The sequence below is a fragment of the Macaca thibetana genome, chromosome 2, assembly GCF_024542745.1.
Source record: "Macaca thibetana thibetana isolate TM-01 chromosome 2, ASM2454274v1, whole genome shotgun sequence".
Classification (NCBI taxonomy): domain Eukaryota; kingdom Metazoa; phylum Chordata; class Mammalia; order Primates; family Cercopithecidae; genus Macaca; species Macaca thibetana.
In genome coordinates, this window is record NC_065579.1 from 99,196,473 (window position 1) to 99,214,644 (window position 18,172).

General features: G+C 44.5%; 3 protein-coding genes across 9 annotated transcripts in view; 1 reads left to right on the forward strand and 2 right to left on the reverse strand.

Moving 5' to 3' along the window:
• ZDHHC3 (zinc finger DHHC-type palmitoyltransferase 3) overlaps positions 1–8,119 on the reverse strand; it is a 59,799-nt gene extending 51,680 nt beyond the window's left edge. For 2 of the 4 annotated variants that reach the window (XM_050780516.1, XM_050780515.1), the window contains exon 1: positions 7,872–8,119. The gene's annotated coding sequence lies outside the window, so the exon portion shown is untranslated. The remainder of the gene's footprint in view (positions 1–7,871) is intronic. The other 2 variants (XM_050780517.1, XM_050780518.1) reach the window with 2 other exon arrangements.
• KIAA1143 (KIAA1143 ortholog) overlaps positions 1–18,172 on the reverse strand; it is a 940,736-nt gene that overhangs the window by 232,068 nt on the left and 690,496 nt on the right. The window lies entirely within an intron of this gene.
• The window catches only part of EXOSC7 (exosome component 7), a 34,011-nt gene continuing 23,972 nt past the window's right edge, over positions 8,134–18,172 (forward strand). For both annotated transcript variants that reach the window (XM_050780521.1, XM_050780522.1), the window contains exon 1: positions 8,134–8,263. In XM_050780521.1, coding sequence (XP_050636478.1) covers positions 8,207–8,263 — 57 coding nt within the window. In that variant the 5' untranslated portion in view covers positions 8,134–8,206. The remainder of the gene's footprint in view (positions 8,264–18,172) is intronic.

Here is an 18,172-nt window from a genome sequence, read left to right on the forward strand (position 1 = left end):
TCTCTACAGCAGGGGCTGTCTCCCTCTGCCTGCCTTTTGTCTCTGTCATATTCAGCCTTCATACTCAGCCTTCAACAAAAAACAAATGGAAAAAAAAAAAAGTAAAATACTTTACCTCCAAGCCAAACCTTACACATATTACAGTTCATTGAGGAAACCAGGAAGTGATCAGTAAACTGAAATTTCCTTCTTGCCTCATAACTGACCACCTTCTTACAAAACCCATTCATGCACACACTCAGACTCCTACCAATGTCCTTCATTTCAGAAAACAGTCTGGGATTTGGAGAGCTCATGGAGGCTGACAGTTCTACTTACTATAATTATTACAATTGGCTATTTTACCAACTCCTGGCTTTACTGATCTACTATAAAAGAATATGCACCTGAACCAGGTGCAGTGGTTCACATCTGCAATCCCAACCCTTTAGGAGGCTGAGGCAAGATGATCACCGGAGCCTAGGAGTTAGAGACCAGCCTGGCCAACATGTGAGACCCTGTTTCTATAATTTTTTTTTTAATTGGGAAAAAAAAGACACACCCATGTATAGTGTGACATAATAAATGCCACAAACACTGGAGATCTGTAGAAGACACCACTCATTTGGGTAACACGTTCTACTTTCCCTTTTCATAGCTGTCATTTATACATTGCAATGAACAGAAAAATTGAGACAACTTTAAAACAAGACCACTTGTAAGAGTAACTGGTTAAAAACATCAGAATTTTAGAGCTGGGAGAAATATTAAAGACCACGTGGTAGATTTTAGTCAAATTTTCCTGTTTCACAAATGTGAAAATTTAAGTCCTTTTGACATTTTGTCGAAAACTTATGTTTTAGGCAAAATATGCAGTTTGTAAGCCAGCGAGAGCATCTTCATAAAGGCAACAATAAATGACTACTCCAGCTACCCAATGAACACTCGTCGATGACAGTGACACTCTCATGGTTTGTGAACTCCTTTGTAATCCAGTGCATGATCTCATTTGACAATGAACTGCCTTCTGGCCTCTGTGAGGGTAGGCTCTAGTTTTGCTTGATTGTTGCCACAGAGTGGGATATGCTGAATGTAGGGTGGGGCCCTGATTCTTTCCTGACCCTCATTGAAGGTGTCACCCCTGCCTCCATCCGGGCACGGGGCTGCTTGCTACACATGCCTCTCCCTGTTTGATTCTCACATCTACTCTGTTTTACAGGTATAAATGCCCACTTCCCCATCCCGCTTTTAGAAATGAGAAAACTGAAGCATGCCTACATTCATACCTCCAGGAAGTGGTGGAGACAGGATGTACTTCCAAAGTCTGCTCTTGCCCCAGAGCCTGCTTTCACTACTTACTACAACAATTAAATTTTGTCTAATAACTAGAAAATAAAAAGGGGAGGAGTATTGATGTTTCCATCAGTGACCTTGGGTTACTTACAGTTTGGCTATCTTGTCCACACATTGTTATGCAGAGGTGGCATTATCAGGTGGGCTGCATGCAGGGTTTCTATCAGTGACCTTGGGTTACTTATGGTTTGGCTATCTTGCCCACACATGGTTATGCAGAGGTGGCATTATCGGGTGGTGCTCACAGGCCACAGGCCTGAACATAAGCATTTTGGGCTCTAAGGTGGGGCCCTGGCTGAATACCAGCCAACATTTAGAATACTAATCCTGTCCTAACCTAGGAGGCAGGAAAGCCGTGAAGCCTCAGCCGGAAGAGTCACCCTAGGATTGAATCCCTAAAATCTGCTTTGGCTGGGAAATACTTCCTGTGGTGCCAAGTAACAGAATGCTGCTTTTTGTGAGAAAAAAGCGCCCCCCCCACCCCATGCTAGGTAGAGACCAATCGGCAAAGGTTCCCACCTGAGGATGTTGAGAATGGCACCTGGGCCCACGTTGTGTCATGTGCAGCCACACAGCCACTGTGACATCACTTAGGCCAGAGCTTGGATGTTTTTAGGGACTAAAAGCAAAAGTGCTTAAAGAAATCTGAAAGACTAGCTAGGAAGGGAGAGAACCAGTTATTGCAACTGTATGAGGTACTAGGGATCAAAAAGGGGAGCCATTTGACTTTCAGGAATCTGCTGATATCACTTATTCCAGGCACTGTAAGTGGCAATGCAAGAGCAGAGCCCTGAGAGAACCTGGGACCACAGAAAGAAGGCTGTAATGGGCTCTGAGAGAGAGAACACAGCCCCTACTTACCTGGTGAGGGGCTCTCCTGCCATTCACCAGAGGGCTTTGGAAATAGATGGGAGGCTAGTGCTAAAGGGAATGAAGACTGGGCTTGGAATCAAGAGGCCAGAGTTTACTCCCAATCCTGCCACTCGCTAACCTCACAATCTCGATCTCAGGCAAGACAGTTACCATTCTGGGCCTCAGTTTCCTCATTTGATAAAACAAAGGGGAAGATCACGCTGATTGCTAAGGCCCCTTGCAGGGCTGAGATTCTATGAGTCCTCTGTTCTCAGGAGCAAATTCAACATTTTCTTTGTTAATATCTTGGATTTTACATTTTTTTTTTTTTTTTTTTTTAACCAAAAGCTTCCCTTAACCTCTTTTCCTGATTTGCTAATATTCAAAAAGCAGCCCACTAGCAACTATCCCTCTTAGCAATTTCCTGAGCATGGTTAGTTTTTTCAATCAAGTACAGCATACAATTACGACTTCCTTTTGTTCATTTAATTCTTTTTCAGAGTGAAAAAAGCACTAGCAAAATATATCAAGTATAACAAAGTGGTAAATGAAAGAAGTCTTAAAAACTCCAAGTTAAACATGGCCATTTTTCAATATTCAAATATGTGCCTATCCAGGATCCATTCTGAGTTTTAAAACCTGGCAAGATACTCACTTGAGGGCAAAATGAGACTTAGGTAAACTGCCTTGTTCAAAGTCATAAAGCAAGTTAATAGCAAAGCCCAAATCTTTGGAATAAGATGCCGGGAAGTCTTTCCACTATAGATTGTTATCTTCCTAACCAACCTGTCTTTCTAGATTCTCTGCTACTATTTCTTGGTCTATTTCTTAAAGTCTTCACATACCGAAGACTTTACTGCAACAGGACTGTGGCCAGAACTGTATTTGTCCCATTAGGCTCACCTTGCTAAGGTAAGAAAGTGATCTCACCCAAAGGTATTCCATCTCCACTGACCTTGAATAGGAAATACACATTCATGTCTTGCCAAGAGTTCAAGCACCAAGTCAATATATACTAGGAAGGCTATGGTTTGGAGGAGACTATGAAATAATGACATTTCCCATGCATTCCAAATGTATTAGGATGTATGACTGAATTAAGTGGGACATGCACCTGGAGCCTTCTCACCTTCACAGTTGATAGCCATGAATGAACTGGCCATTTGTCTCTGAAAATCTGTTTCCGAGGAGGAAAGCAAATGATTTTTTAAAATGCAAAACAGGAAGGAACTAAAGGCAGCATGGCATGAGCCTCATTTTTTCCCCTAGCAGGTCAATATGAGATATCACCCTTCCACTTCTACTTGAGACTTTGTTACTTTCCATGGCTATCAGTGCCTGTGTGTTTAAATATTTCCACATTTGGTAATCAGGATCTGTGACCCCCTTTTCTCAAATATGCCCTAATGACACATAGGAAACACGCTATCACTCTCCCAAAATGAAACACACATGAAGACTGTATAACCTTTCCTCTAATTAAGAGTAAGCTTTACCCATGTATTACTAGCAATTTTTCTATCACTGTAATCCCAAGTTATAATGTCTAGAAGACAGATGAAGACCTGCTGGCCAGACTATGATAGTATTCTTTACAGATACTCTTCATTTCTATCATTATTTTATTACTTATTATTATTTTATTATTTTTTTGTGATGGGGTCTATGTTGCCCAGGCTGGATTCAAACTCGGGGGCTCAAGGGATCCTCCTACCTCATTCTTTTAAGACAAGGTACAGGCAGGACAAATGTAAAGTGTTTAAAGGAAACAGATCTACAGGGAAAACAATAACTCACTTTGTACATTTCGAGGGTGCTGGGCTAATGGTGAAAATGCAAAGCAAAAGGCCTAAAATGTGGCCATGTCTGCTTAGGACTGGGATTGGAAGGTTTCCTACTGGGCTTTTAAGAGCTCTCTGCAACTGAGCACAGTGGCTCATGCCTGTAATCCCAGCACTTTGGTAGGCCGAGGCAGGCAGATCTCTTGAGGCCAGGAGTTCGAGACCAGCCTGACCAACATGGCCAAACCCAGTCTCTACCAAAAATACAAAAATTAGCTATGAGTGGTGGCATACACTTGTAATCCCAGCTACTTGGGAGGCTGAGGCCCAAGAATCACTTAAACCCAGGAGGCGGAGGTTGCAGTGAGCAGAGATCGTGCCACCGCACTCCAGCCTAGACAACAGAGCAAGTTTCTGTCTCCAAAAAAGCTCTCTGCAACGTCAGCACCACAGACTCAGCACTGCCCTGAAGCTCTTTTGTAACTGGCTTTTATTGGTTTAATTAACCAAGGCTGGGTGGGACAGATTTACTCTACCTCTGTAATGTTATTGCTGCTGGCTTGTGGCTAGCAGCAGCTCTTACCTTTTGTATCTCATACCTGGCCTGCACAATTAGCACCTTATTATAGGCTGGTCTCTCTTCTAATTGCCACGTCTCAATTTCAGCATTTTATTTTATTGTCTTGTTCATGCAGTAGTTCAAGGTCCTGGGCTCCCCCACTATAATAAACTCTAAACTATTTTTAGGCAGGTGCTGTGTTTTGAGTTTCTTATCTCTTTATGCCCATAAGAACACTAGGGACTCACAGGCATGCAAACACTGACTGACTGAAGAGTTTCTAGATATCCTGAGTATGGCATACGGTTGGAATCTGGGTCTCCATGCATGCTACTCAACCCTAGTATCAGATCTATCAGACTTCTTTGCCATTGAGGGCTCTCTCCTTAGCTATCTGGAGTTAAACTCTATTCTGCTCATATATAACCTTTTGCCTTGTTTAAAATATTGGGCTGCAACAGACACAGCAAAGTCCCATCAGCACCACATTCCACGTTCCTCTAGAAAAATGATTCAAGAGATATGAGTTTATGCTTGAACAGACTTCTTGCTTTTGGAATTAAGATTAACTATATAGTTCATGGGACAGTTACCAATGCCATAACAAAATTGGGACTTCCTTCACCAAATACTCTGGTGAATGTAATAAAACTTGGGGGGAGGTTGTGTAAGGTGATGGTTAAGAGTGTGGGCAGGAGAGCTAGACTGCCTGGTCTCAAGTCCTGGTTCTGCCATTTACCAATGATGTAACCTGTGACCCTGGTTAAGGCATTTAACCTCTCTGTGCCTCATTTCCCAATCTGTAAAATAGGGATAAAAATACTTGCATCATAAGGATGTTGCAAGGACCGAATAATTTTTTTTTTTTTTTGAGACGGGGTTTTGCTCTTGTTGCCCAGGCTGGAGTGCAATGGCGTGATCTCGGCTCACTAAAACCTCTGCCTCCTGCGTTCAGGCGATTCTCCTGCCTCAGGCTCCCAAGTAGCTGGGATTACAGGCATGCACCACCATGCCTGGCTAATTTTGTATTTTTAGTAGAGATAAGATTTCTCCATGTTGGTCAAGCTGGTCTCAAACTTCCAATCTCAGGTGATCCACCCACCTCGGCCTCCCAAAATGCTGGGATTACAGGTGTGAGCCACCGCACCTAGCCTGGTTAATCTTTATAAAGTGCTTAGAACAATGCTTGGCTTACAATAAGTACTATGTAAATTAGTGTTGAAAATTAGAGTATAAGGTTTTAGAATACACAAACCTACAGAATAGTATGCCCCAATTCATTTATTCATTCAATAAACGAATCTAATAGTGATGGAAAAACAAGATGGTTTAATACTGTGTCATCCTTGACTTCTTGATTTTTTTGGGTTATCATATGTTCTTTGAATTACTTCAATACACTAAAAAATAACTCTGAATTTATGGATTTTAAAGATGTCCAATGCACTGTTACAGCAAAGGTGATAAAAATGTTGTGGCAGCATTTAAGCAGATGATTAGTGAAGATTGTCATTGTTTTAGCAGACAATTTAAAAAGGAACATTCTACTGTTTACATCTCTCTTACCTACTTAGCCTCATATATAAGACATCATTCATAACATTATTTAGCAAATACTGCAGACCCTTGTCCAGTATGGAATTCCTGTCAATTGTGAGGGGAGGGCAGTTCAAATACATGTTCTATATGAAAATCTTTATATAAAGATGACTCCATGGTATCTGAACTCAGGCTTTTCTTCCTGTGTCTTTCTGATCTGTCCATTTGCTGTCACCTCTTAAATCCTTAGTCTCCTCAGATATCCTAGCTTCTAAAATCCCACTTCCAGCGTCTCTCCTTTCTGAGCAATCTCTAGCACATCTAGAAAATGTCATTTATAACATTAGCGATCTCATGTTATCTTATCACACACAGCTCCTCACACAGAACCCAGCTGTCCAACCACACACAAACACACTTATGTGCCACAACAGGTGGGGCACCTGTGCCTTCATTAGGGAGGAAATCCTTCCGGCTTCACCTCTTTCAGTTCCCTGGAAGGCAAAGTCCAATCCTGCAAACTGTCTTCCTTTTAGGTGCCCCTGTAGAGAATTATGTACAGACATACGAAACATCTAATGTCCAGTCTATGAAGAACGGATCATCAATTTTGGAGCTCAGCAGTTTAATGCTTAAGAATGTTAGCAAGTACTTCCTCTCTATAACCTTATCAGACGACCTCCCAATCCCACTGTGCTCACTGATGCCACCATCATAGCTCTAATCACCATGATCTGTGGTTATGTTGGCCCCGGAGCCTTCATCTGCCCAGGGAACTTCTCCCGGCATAGTGTGTTTTACTTGTCTTGTGTTCTAGAGGTAGCACAAAGCCTGTCTATAGTAGGATCCCAATGGTTAACTGAAACTGTATTTGAAGCCATTATCTGATAATACCAACTTTTTTTTTTTTTTTTTTTTTGGTTCATCAAGCTGATTAGGGTTACTTTCACTTTTGAGAACAGGGAGGGTCCTCAAAAATGGAACATCAGGAAAGTCATCAGACTTGCTTTAACCTGCCTTCCTTGCTTCAACTAATTTGGGTTAACTTTCTCCCATTTATCCACACGGCGCCTTTAAAACTTGCATCATACTTGTCCGCCCCGCCTTAATGAGTTCCTTTGGTGACCCCAGCTTCACCTTGCAGATATCCTCTCCAGGTATCCAATACCCATACTCCCACTCGGCCATAGCAAGGGGTTGGGGTTGGCTTTTTTTCCGGCAACTGCTCACAGCTTCCATCAAGCCGGGGTTTCCAGTTCCCGCTAGGAAGCGTCGGGGACGTCCGGGCACTGCGCACCTCGGCAGCGCCGGTTACCAAGCGCCTCCTCCCCACTGTCTGTGGGACAACGCTCTGATAAGCACCCGAGGCAAGAGGTCCCAGCAAGGTACTGGGACAGCGTTTGGTCATAGAGAGTGAGCGAGCCAGCGAGAGATATTCCTGGGTGGAGGGGTGGGGACGCCTTAGGACTAGTGTCCCCCACTCCCGGACCCTTCCCACCGAGAGCTACCTACAGAGGGCTGCATCGCCTCTCCTCTCCTCTTCAGTCATCCTAGGGACTAGAGAAATGGAGGAGAGAAGAGCGGGGAAACAGCACCCCCGGGCCAATCACGACGTCCGCCCCTCCTTAGTCGGGGTCTCTCTCTCTCTCTCTCACACACACACACACACACACACACACGAGCTCCTAAGTCAACTCCAGCTCTGAGTAACTACGCCGCACGCCTCTCCCACTGGGAGTCCCCCGGCCCGTGTGGCTCGCCTCACCCCAGCTTCTTCACCCCAACTCCGGTTTCCCTTCCCAACTGACCGTGAAGCCGGAGGCAGTTCCCCAGTCCCAGACCCCGGTGGGGCTCCCGCCGCGGCCGCCGCTGCCTTCCCCTGCAGTCCCCAACCCGGGACCCGGCCTCGGGCTACGGCGATGGCTCCTTGGAACGAGGCGCCGCGGCTCTCTGGACTCGGCCAGACACCGGGCGGCGCGCAGGAGAAGCCCATCGAGCTCCCGGCAGTGGCGGCGGCCGCGGCTGCAGGAGCGGCCGCCGCACAGGTTGATGACGCGCTGACGCGGTGGGTGGGACGTGGGGGTGCGGTCCAGAGGAGGCGACGCGCGCAGATGACGTGCGGCTCGCGGGGCTGTTCGGCAGCATGGCGTCCGTGGCGCTGAGCGAGGCGGAGAAGGTGTACATCGTGCACGGCGTCCAGGTAGCGACAGCAGCGGCGTTGGGTCGGCCGCCGGGTTCAGCCTGGCCCTGCGGGTCGCGGCCTGCCCTGGGTTTGCCAGGGAGGAGGCAGCCGAGCTGCGGCGACTGTCCGTTTACCTTGTGATTAAACGGCTCTGCTGCCGGCGTTTGCAGTTCAGAGCTGGCAACGCGGACGTTTTTAGGACTGTTAGGGCATTTGCAGTTTTGCGGGTCTATAAGATTCCGAACCCGGGCAGGAAGCGTCGGGCAGTCCCGGAGGCCTTTTCTTAGTGAGAGAGCATCGCCCCCGGGGCCATCCATTCGGCATTCGCGCACGTAACTGGTCCGAGCCTCAGTTTTATCTTCGAGGAAATGGGAGTTTGGAGTTGGGCTTCTGGCCTGCTTTTCCTCACCTCCTGGTTAGTAGGGGCATGCTAGGTGAACGCACTTTGTAAATACAAATTGCGGTACAAATAAAGGGGGAAGAGTTTTTAAAAAGCGGCTAGGACGCCTGTAATCCCAGCATTTTGGGAGGCCGAGGCGGGCGGATCACGAGGTCAAGAGACCGTCCTGGCCAACATGGTGATACCCCGTCTCTGCTAAAAATACAAAAAAAAAAAAAAAAAAAAAAAAAAAAAAAAAAAAAATTAGCTGGGCGTGGTGGCGCGCTCCTGTAGTCCCAGCTACTTCGGAGGCTGAGGCAGGAGAATCGCTTGAACCCGGGAGGCGGAGGTTGCAGTGAGATCGCGCCACTGCACTCCAGCCACTGGGCGACAGAGTGAGACTCCGTCTCAAAAAATAATAATAATAAATAAATTTTAAAAAGCGGCTAGGCAGCCGATAGCGTAAGTGCTGTTTCCATTTTGCCAATGGAGAACTAAGATCCCTAGGCAGCTGTAACCTAATGTCCTCTGTGTTCTATGTTAAACCCCTTGTTTTGACCACTCGAGAACGAGGGTTGAAACATGTGGGACCTGGAAACGAGCTACCCCGTATCCTCCTCTGGCTCTGTCTCCACTTGTTAACCCACGGTGTGGTCCTCCTATCAGAGTTCTTCATCCCATCCTTGGCAGAGTTCTGGCGACAGCCCCTACCTCTTTTCCTCATGCCTTTCTTCTGTCAGTACCAACTGCAAAATCAGTGGTCCCGTGATATAGCCATCAGATTGAAGCAACCAGCTATCATTAAAGTTCCACAACGTGAGTTAAGGACATTTCCATTTATAAAAATCGTGACCTACTGTTATCTTCCGGGCCCTTTATATATGAAGAAATGCCAGTATTTAGCTTATTAAGCCTGGATAATAAAGTCAGAACTCACAGTTGCATATTTTAGTTATAATTCAGGATTAGCAATAGTGGGACATATGTGTGTATTACTTGGTAACATGTGTTATTTGTGTGTGAGGGGTCATAAAAATGCCCAAAAGCAATTAGATCTGTCTTTCCCTGCTATGTTTTTGTATACACTTTGTTCAGGTGATTTTTATCCTCAAAGTATGATTTTTAGGCACACATTAAGGATAACCATTTTCCTCTAAATTTAAAAACCTTTGGTTTTCTTTCTTTGTTACCGCAGCTTAGCGTGATGTACTGACTCTGTCATGTGTCGTATTTTCTCTCACATTTCATCTCTGAAAGTGGCACTGAGGCATGGACATATCTGTAACTTCAAGGTTAGAGATTTCTCCCCAGCATCCTTAATTCCCATGGCAGTTCATTAGCTATCTAGCAGCAGAGTCCCACCATAGTCATAAATCCTTTATTACTTTATAATGAGTAATAAAATCATTTATATTTATAACACACCTGTTATCTGCTGGGTGCTATGGGGGAAGAAAAGACTATAAGCCTCAGTTCTGATCCTTGAGATGCCTAGGATCTAATTTGGGCAAAGTTAATTAATTTTATTTACCAACATATATCTAGCCACTGGCATGTTATGTGGGAAGCAGTAGGGATGCTAAAACATGGTTGTGAAATAAATGAAAGATAGGAGGGAGACAAACAGAGTAAAAGTGAATAAAATAAAGACAAAGGTAATAAGATCTATGCCAAGGAAGTGGTATAGTTAGTGGAGGTTGAAGAAGTTAAAGTATACCAGGGGCCCGGCATGGTGGCTCACGCCTCTAATCCCAGCACTTTGGAAGGCTGAGATGGGAGGATCGCTTGAGCCTAGGAGTTTGAGACCAGCTTGGGCAACACAGTGAGAGCCCATCTCTAAAGAAATATGTATATTTTTTTAATAAATAAAAAGAATTCCAGGGACTTGTAATGCTCTGGAGGCTTCCCTAAGTAGGTGGAATTGTTCCCCTAAATCCATGTCAGGGATTCCTCCTCTGTATCTTCAGGACTCAGTGTTCATTCATTCAACACAGAACTGAGCTAGACTCGGGCTAGGAAGAAACCTGTTGTTATATAGCTCTCATGCTAGAAGGAAGATGCAGAAATTGTAAATGTACTTGAGTGTTTATATATAAAATTGTACTAGTGCTATGAAGGAAAAAACAGGGACACGATCTAGACTGGGAGGTCAGAGGAGTCTTCCCTAAGGAAATAGCACGTGAACTGAGCTCTCAGCATGACTGAGAATTAAGCAGGCGTGAGTGTTCCAGAAGGAAGGGATGGTGAGTCTGTAAATCCTCAGGTGGAGGACATGTGGAGCCCAGTGGGTGGGCTGGGGGAAATGGTGGAAGATCAGCTTGCACAGGTGGCCAGAAGCACGATCCTAGAGGTCTTAGAGGCCCAGTCATTCCCTCCTCATGGACCTTGGAAGGAATAGCCTGTTGACTTGTCTGTATGGGGGACCCTTAAGGCATGGCCAGTGTCTGGCACTTGGTAGGTTCTTAGTAGCATTGAATGAGTAAGGTAAGCTTTAAAGGAGGAATTAGTTGGATGGTGTTTTTGTTTTTTAAATCAAGCCTCCCTCTCACCAGTACCATGGACATACTTGGCCACAGTTGTTGGTAAATGCTCAACTCTGTGTATCACAGAGCCATGCAGAGTAATGGGCTTCAAATCAACATCTTCATAAGGGCTTATTAATGTTGGCCAAAAATATGCCATATTTATAGAGGAGTAAAACACAATTTACACCATTCAAATAAAGGCAGGATGCAGGTGAATGAGCCTACCATGAATCTCCACTGATTCAGTTCTGAAATCTCCTACACTTTTCTTGTGTTGGTTATAGAGTGCCAGCAGTGCACCTTAAGCAGTGCCTGCCTGGACTCCTGTTGCTTGTGTAGTCCTAGTCATTTTGTGTTTTACTTTTCACCTTTGGTCCAGTAAGGTCTGTTTCAGCTTCTGATATCACTTTCCCTTCAGCCTTTGGTTCTTTTGCTATTTCAGGGAATATTTCATCTTGTTTTGGTGATAGTTAGAAGCAGTTGAAATTAACCTCATGATGTTGTGTTGAGGATTCAGTTGCTAGTAATGGTAACCAACACACTGGCTCAAGAAAAATAGTATGGATTACAAGTCTGCAAGTGTTTCTCCAGGAATCCAAGGGCACTTGGATGAGCAAGGCTCTCCCTTGCTCATCTCTGCTGCTTTTTTTTCCCCCCCCCTCTTTGCTTTGTTTTTGTCTCCCTGCAGATTAGTTTTCTATTTCTTGGGCCAGTGGTAGAAAAAATGTGGTTCCTTCCCAGCTCCTCTGTAAAAGAGACCATTCCTTCTCGTTCAGTTCCGAACTCATGTTTCCAAGAGAAAGAAACTCTAGTTGTTTTTGGGGGTTGAGGGAAAGGATGGACAGAATAATTAGGCTCAAACATGGCCACTAGAGGATGTGTCATACTTGGGAGAAGTCAGTTTGTGAGAAGGGAGGATGGATCATTTTAGTTTTTGGCAGAAAATGGAACCACTTCAGATAGTTCAGGAGACTTTTATGATGGGACTCTAGAGCAGTATGGATGGGTTTCAGGGAACCAATAAGAGATGTTGAGGAGCCCCAAGACAAACAACTGCTGGGAGTGGCTACTGCCCCTAGTCTAAAGGGGCCAGGGGAGGAAACAGTATTACCACATTTCAGTGATAGCTGGAACTGTGGAGGAAGGGCTTCCCAACATAAGTCATAGTCTTGGATAGATGCAGGCAATATCAGAAATGTGGCCCCTAGATTGGGGGTGAGGGGCACCCTCTGATCTGGTATCTTCCATTGGACAAACCCAACCAGAAGCCAGCAAAGGGAGTCTAGGTGATACAATTTGAGTCAACCTGGTGAACAGATCCGCACTCCCAGGGAAGAGCAGATAATCAAAAAGGTTGATTAAATCAGTATTTTGATAAATAATTTGATTGGTTTCTGTTAGGTTCTCTTTCAGCCTTTGAAGGCTATATCCCATTCTTGTTAGGCACATATTATAATTTTTATTTCATTGAATATTTACAACAGTTCTGAAGGTAAAGTATCTCTACAGACGAGGAACTGAGCTTGGGCAGGTTGAGTCACTTGTCCAAGGTGACACAGTAATTGAATGGTGGCACTGGGATTTAAATCCAGATCTGTCTGATTGCAAAGCGCATACTTGACTCTGAGGCCACCTTCCTGCTGCAGTGAAAGTCATTGTCTTCCATTTCCTCAGCAGGGATCCAGACATCAAGGCGGGAGAGAATCTTTGCTTCCTCTACCTCCTTTTCTTTCTCCTTTTCTCTGAAAGTTTGTGGGGAAACAGGAAGGGAAAGAGAAAGTTCTTTTTTTTTTTTTTTTTTTTTAAGTTCTAGGGTACATGTGCACAGCATGCAGGTTTGTTACATATGTATACATGTGCCATGTTGGTGTGCTGCACACATTAACTCGTCATTTACATTAGGTATATCTTCTAATGCTATCCTTCCCCCCTCCCCACAATAGGCCCTGGTGTGTGATGCGGGAAAGAGAAAGTTCTAATTGACACCTCCCACTCCTCAATTTTTCTAGAGCTTAAATAGTATATGGCATATACTGCTGTATTGTTGTTTTGGTTGCATTTTTCCCACATTGATTATAAGTTCCTTTAGAATCCTATATTGCATTTCTTTATATAGCTTTTGTCTCACTAGTATTGTAAATTATTTTCTCTGTCCATACTATGCAGAACTTGGAGCAGACTTCAGAATTTTTAGAATCTAGGATTTATCCTCTTTTCTGGCTTAACTGGCTAGATGTGTGTTTTCTTCATCCATGAGAAGCCATTGCTAACCTCCCTCTTAGCCCAAGAATTCTGAAGCCTTGAGGTGCATTTTACTCACCTACAAAATACAGAGTCTGAGGCTTTACCCCAACATTCTGAATCAGACTTTCTGGGGCTGGGGCCTGAGAATGGACATTATCATAAAGTGTTCGGAAATTTGGGGGCAGCCACCAGACATTGGCCCATGGGCAAGCCACTGACCAGAGATATAGGAATCTCTGCTTTCTCCTGCTGACGTCGTATGGTTTCCTGCCTCTTTTTGAATGAGGCTTTGGAGTCAGACTGAGCAGGCACCTTCACCATTTACAATAAGTGATTTTACCTGCATAACTGAGCCTGCTTCCCCTTGTGTAAATGGGGACTTAGGCACCGGGAGGTAGAATGGGGTTGTGAGGAATGTTGAGATAAGAGATGTCAAGCGCTTGGGCTGTGATCAACACGGAAAAAAATGTTAGCTCCCTTTCAAGTTTGTTTCTCCATCAGAAGTGTGACTTTGTCCTAAACCATCCACACTAGATCCCCAACCTTCATAGTGACCTCATTAAAGATTCAGCCTGTGGCTCTTGAGAATTAACCTCTTTTGATTTGAAGGAATCGGGATTTTTCAATTATCGCAAGAAAAGGGATAGGCCAGGTGCAGTGACTCACACCTGTAATCCCAGCCCTTTGGGAGGCTGAGGTGGGAGGATCACCTGAGGCCAGGAGTTGGCGGCCAGTCTGGGCAACATAGCAACACCCTATCTCAAAAAAAAAAAAAAAAATTAGGTGTGTGGTGGTGTGTGCCTGTAGGCCTAGCTGCTTGGGAGGCTGAGGCCAGAGGATCACTTGAGCCCAGGAGTTGGAGCTGTCACCCCAGCCTGGGTAACAGAGGGAGACTCTGTCTCTTAAAAAAAAAAAAAGAGAGAGAGAAAAGAGAAGGGGGATCTGTGGCAAGAGCTGGAAAGTCCCCAGACAGCTCTGAGGTACCACCTCTCATGGGCTCCGTGGATTATCTCATGGCCTGTGTGGCTGTATGACTGTCTTTATCTCTAGTGACACCTCTGCTTTTCTTTGCCAAGATTTATCCCTTCTCTGCAGCCACTTGCTGTCCAGCTTCCCTTCTTTGTAGAATCTGCCTCTGCCTAATACCTTTACTTTTGTGTGGGTGGCCTCTCTGGGCTCCTCCATATCATGACCTGTCAGCTCTTTAACTCCTTTCTTCTCTCAAGTGTTTCTCAGATCAGAGATCAGAGTCCAATGAGAGAATCAGTTTGGTCTGCTAGTATTTCGTGCCAAAAAGAGCTGATGATCACTGTTTGGATTATATGCCTTTGGTTCAGGCACATACCCTGATCCTGGCTGTTGGGGATGGATGGTGACTGTTACTTGGCCTTTACAGGACTGTAGGCACAATAAAGCTTTCCCAGATTCAGCCTACTGAGTGCTATGGCCATGACCTGGACATTAAACCGGCCCTCATAGGTTCGGACCTGGCCATGGCAATTGACTGACCCTACCACAGGGCTCTTGGAACCCTGTGAAAGCCATTTTATTGTATGTTCTTGGCTGTTGAAGGGAGTTGTAGGCCAGCTGATGGCTTCCATTTCTTTTCTGTGGATCTTGCTTTCATTGTAAGCATTGTTTAGGGGTATAGCATGGAAGAGGGAGATCAGGGCCTCAGCCTGGTTTTCAACTATGAGATTGAGCAGTCAGTATTCAGTTGCTGAATCTGGGCATGACAGAATTGGAGCCGGCCCCCAGGACTCTTGATTTTTAGCTCTCTGCCCTTTCTGTTTACAGACCCATGGCACAGAAAGGTTTATGCCCAGACATTGCAGGGTACAGCCTTATGGAGCCATATCCTTTCAGAGGAATGCCTGGCTACTCAACAGGGTTGGAAAGTCAAACAAGGATCAACACCTAGTTTTGCCTGCTGTGTCGTGGGCCCGAGCCTGCAAAGCTAGACCAAATGTGGTCCCTTTCCTAAGCGGGGGGTCACCTTCTAGTAGGGGAAGGAATTTAGTCTCACTTCTCCTCTAGGAATCTGGAGTATTAGACAAGTCAAAGCAAAGTAATGAGGGGTTAACATAAACTCAGAGGACCACTTTGAGTCTAAAATCCTTCCAGGTGTGTCAGATTGGTAGCGCCAACTTGTCAGTTTCTATTAAGAAGTAATAGGACTGGGCTTCCTGGGTGTGAGGGAAAGCAGGTCTGGGCTTAAATGTCCTTCCACTCTGTCACAAACAGGAGATTGAAACTTAGGTGCCTCCATTCTTATCTGTAACCTCTCTCAGGGTTGTTTTTGAGGATGCAGTGAGTTAATGCATGCCCCCAGAAGCAGGGGAAGGGAACTGCTTTGGGGAGACTCCTATGTGTTATACTGAAGGGCTCCCTTAAATGCTTTATGACGTTTCTGTTCTCTTGTAACTCTGTAAGGTCGGGGTTATCCCTACTTTCTAGTGAAGAAACAGGCTTAGAGCTATTGAGGTCAAGGTCGCAAAACTGGCATGTGACAGCAGAGATTTAAGTATAATTTGGAAGGTGACTGTTTCCACCACACCACACCCTACTGGTAGGGTTGTTGTGATCACATGGGTAACATCTATGAAAGTCACCAAGAGCTTTCCTGGCATCCAGAAACCCTTGATCTAGAGGCACATCAGTCTCCTCTGCTGAGAAGGAGGGGACACCACTCCATGCTGTTGACATCTCTTGAGTTTTGAAATGGAGCTTTTACCTCAGGGTAACTCCTATTTAAATGTTCACACATGGATTAATTCCTTTGCTTCTGACTGCTGCAGATAAATAAAAACTGTGGTAGGGCACCAGGCTCTGAGCTAGGCCAGGCAGGTTTGGACAATTTCCTAAGCCTCTTATAAAGAAAACTGGATTGAAAAAAAAGTTGCCCTGGGTACAGTGATTCATGGACTGGTTTGGTTTTTTGGTTTGTTTTCCTTCTATTCTTTTTTTCTATGGAAAAAAAATATGCATGCTTGGAAAGGAAAATGTGTAGCTTTTCATTTATCTTTTACTTATCACCTGAGCCTTTCTCCAGGAGGCAGAGAGTGAATTAAAGGCTGGAAAGGCAATGTCTGATGAGGCTCAGTTTTCTGACAGCCCACCAGCCCCATCCTGGGCCAAGTACATTTTCACTACAAAGAGGTGTGACTAATCTTTCAGAGCAAGTGATATGTTAGAAGCAGTAGTTGGACCAGATGTGGTGGCGCATGCCTGTAATCCCAGCACTTTGGGAGGCTAAGGCAGGAGGGTCACTTGAGGCCAGGAGTTTGAGACCAACTTGGGCAACATAGCAAGACCCCATCTCTAAAAAAAAAAAAAAAATTAAAAAAATTAAAAATTAGCTGGGCATGGTAACATGTGCCTGTAGTCCTAGCTACTCACGGGGCTGAGGTAGAAGGATTGCTTGAGCCTAGGAATTTGAGACTGCACTACAGCCTAGGTGATAGAGTGAGATCCTGTCTCAAAAAAAAAAAAGAAGGGAAGAAGCAGCAGTAGTAAATCCTGTGACCTCGTGGCCAGCCAGTTCATCCTATGAAGGAGGTCTGTGCTGAGTCCTTTTATAAAGTGAAGAGACCCTTTAGAATGCTGTGGACTGTGTAGCATAGTGGTTAAGAGCTCTGACTTGAGGCTTAAATGCTACTTAATGGCTGTGTGAACTTGGGCCATTCATTTGACATCTTTTAACCTCAGTTTTCTCATTTGTAAAATGGAATGAATAACACTATCTTATAGGATTATTGAAAAGATTAAAAGCATTAACTGTGCAGTATTCCTTGCACATTATCTGGTATATAGTAAATGCACAGTAAATAGCAGCTGCTATTATTTATTGCAAATAATTGCAGCCATTTTAATTTATAGATCTGTAGAATTAGAGAATCACTTTGAGACTAATTTAATCTCCATCTTTTACAAATGAGGAAACTAATCCAGAGGGGGAAGGGGCTTGTCCTAAGTCAAGTGGCCAGTTAGTGCCAGGAGCTGGCCTGGAACCATGAGTCATGTTCCTAATGATTGTTCACACTTATGTCGTATCTACACCCCACGAAGAACTTCTTGTCAATAATGTTTCTGGGCTGGGTTTTCACTTTCCTAGTGGGGGAGTGGGCACATGGGGGTGGAGAGGGGTGGAGTATGAGAGATTGAGGTAGAAAGGCTTCAGTTTCTATGGGTGAGGTCGGGAAGAGACACAGTTACATAGTTACGGGTCCTCTGGTGAAAAGGGATCACCTTCTGGAGTTCTACCCCAAAGGCTCACTCTCTTAGACTTGAAATTCTGTTGCTTTTTGAATCCATCTCCAGACTCAAGATAGGGATTTCTTCTAGGGAGGAAAGGTGCTGGGAAAGGATGGGCTGCACGGGACTTTCCACCTGATTTGTGATGTTTATTTTCTGTCATTGAAAAGTTACACGGGTGAAAGACCTGAAGCAAGTATGGCAGAGGGTGATCATTGGTATGTGTGGTGCTGCAGTGTTTTGCTTTTCTCTGTTTAATTTCTCAAAAAAGTCAGTAACATATGCAGTTAGCCAGGCAGTTTAAAGATAAACTGTTTAAAGATAAACTGTCAGCCACATACTTTAGAGCAGTGTTTTGTTTTATTTTTTATGTTTCTGGGAAGCATCAACTCCTTGGAGAATCTGATTAAACTAATGATTCTTTTTCTGAAAAAAACTGCTTTTGAAAAATGTTTACAAAGAATGAGAAGGAGCTCCATGAGCCAACGTGGAAAGATTTCCTGCATATATATATATATATAGTTA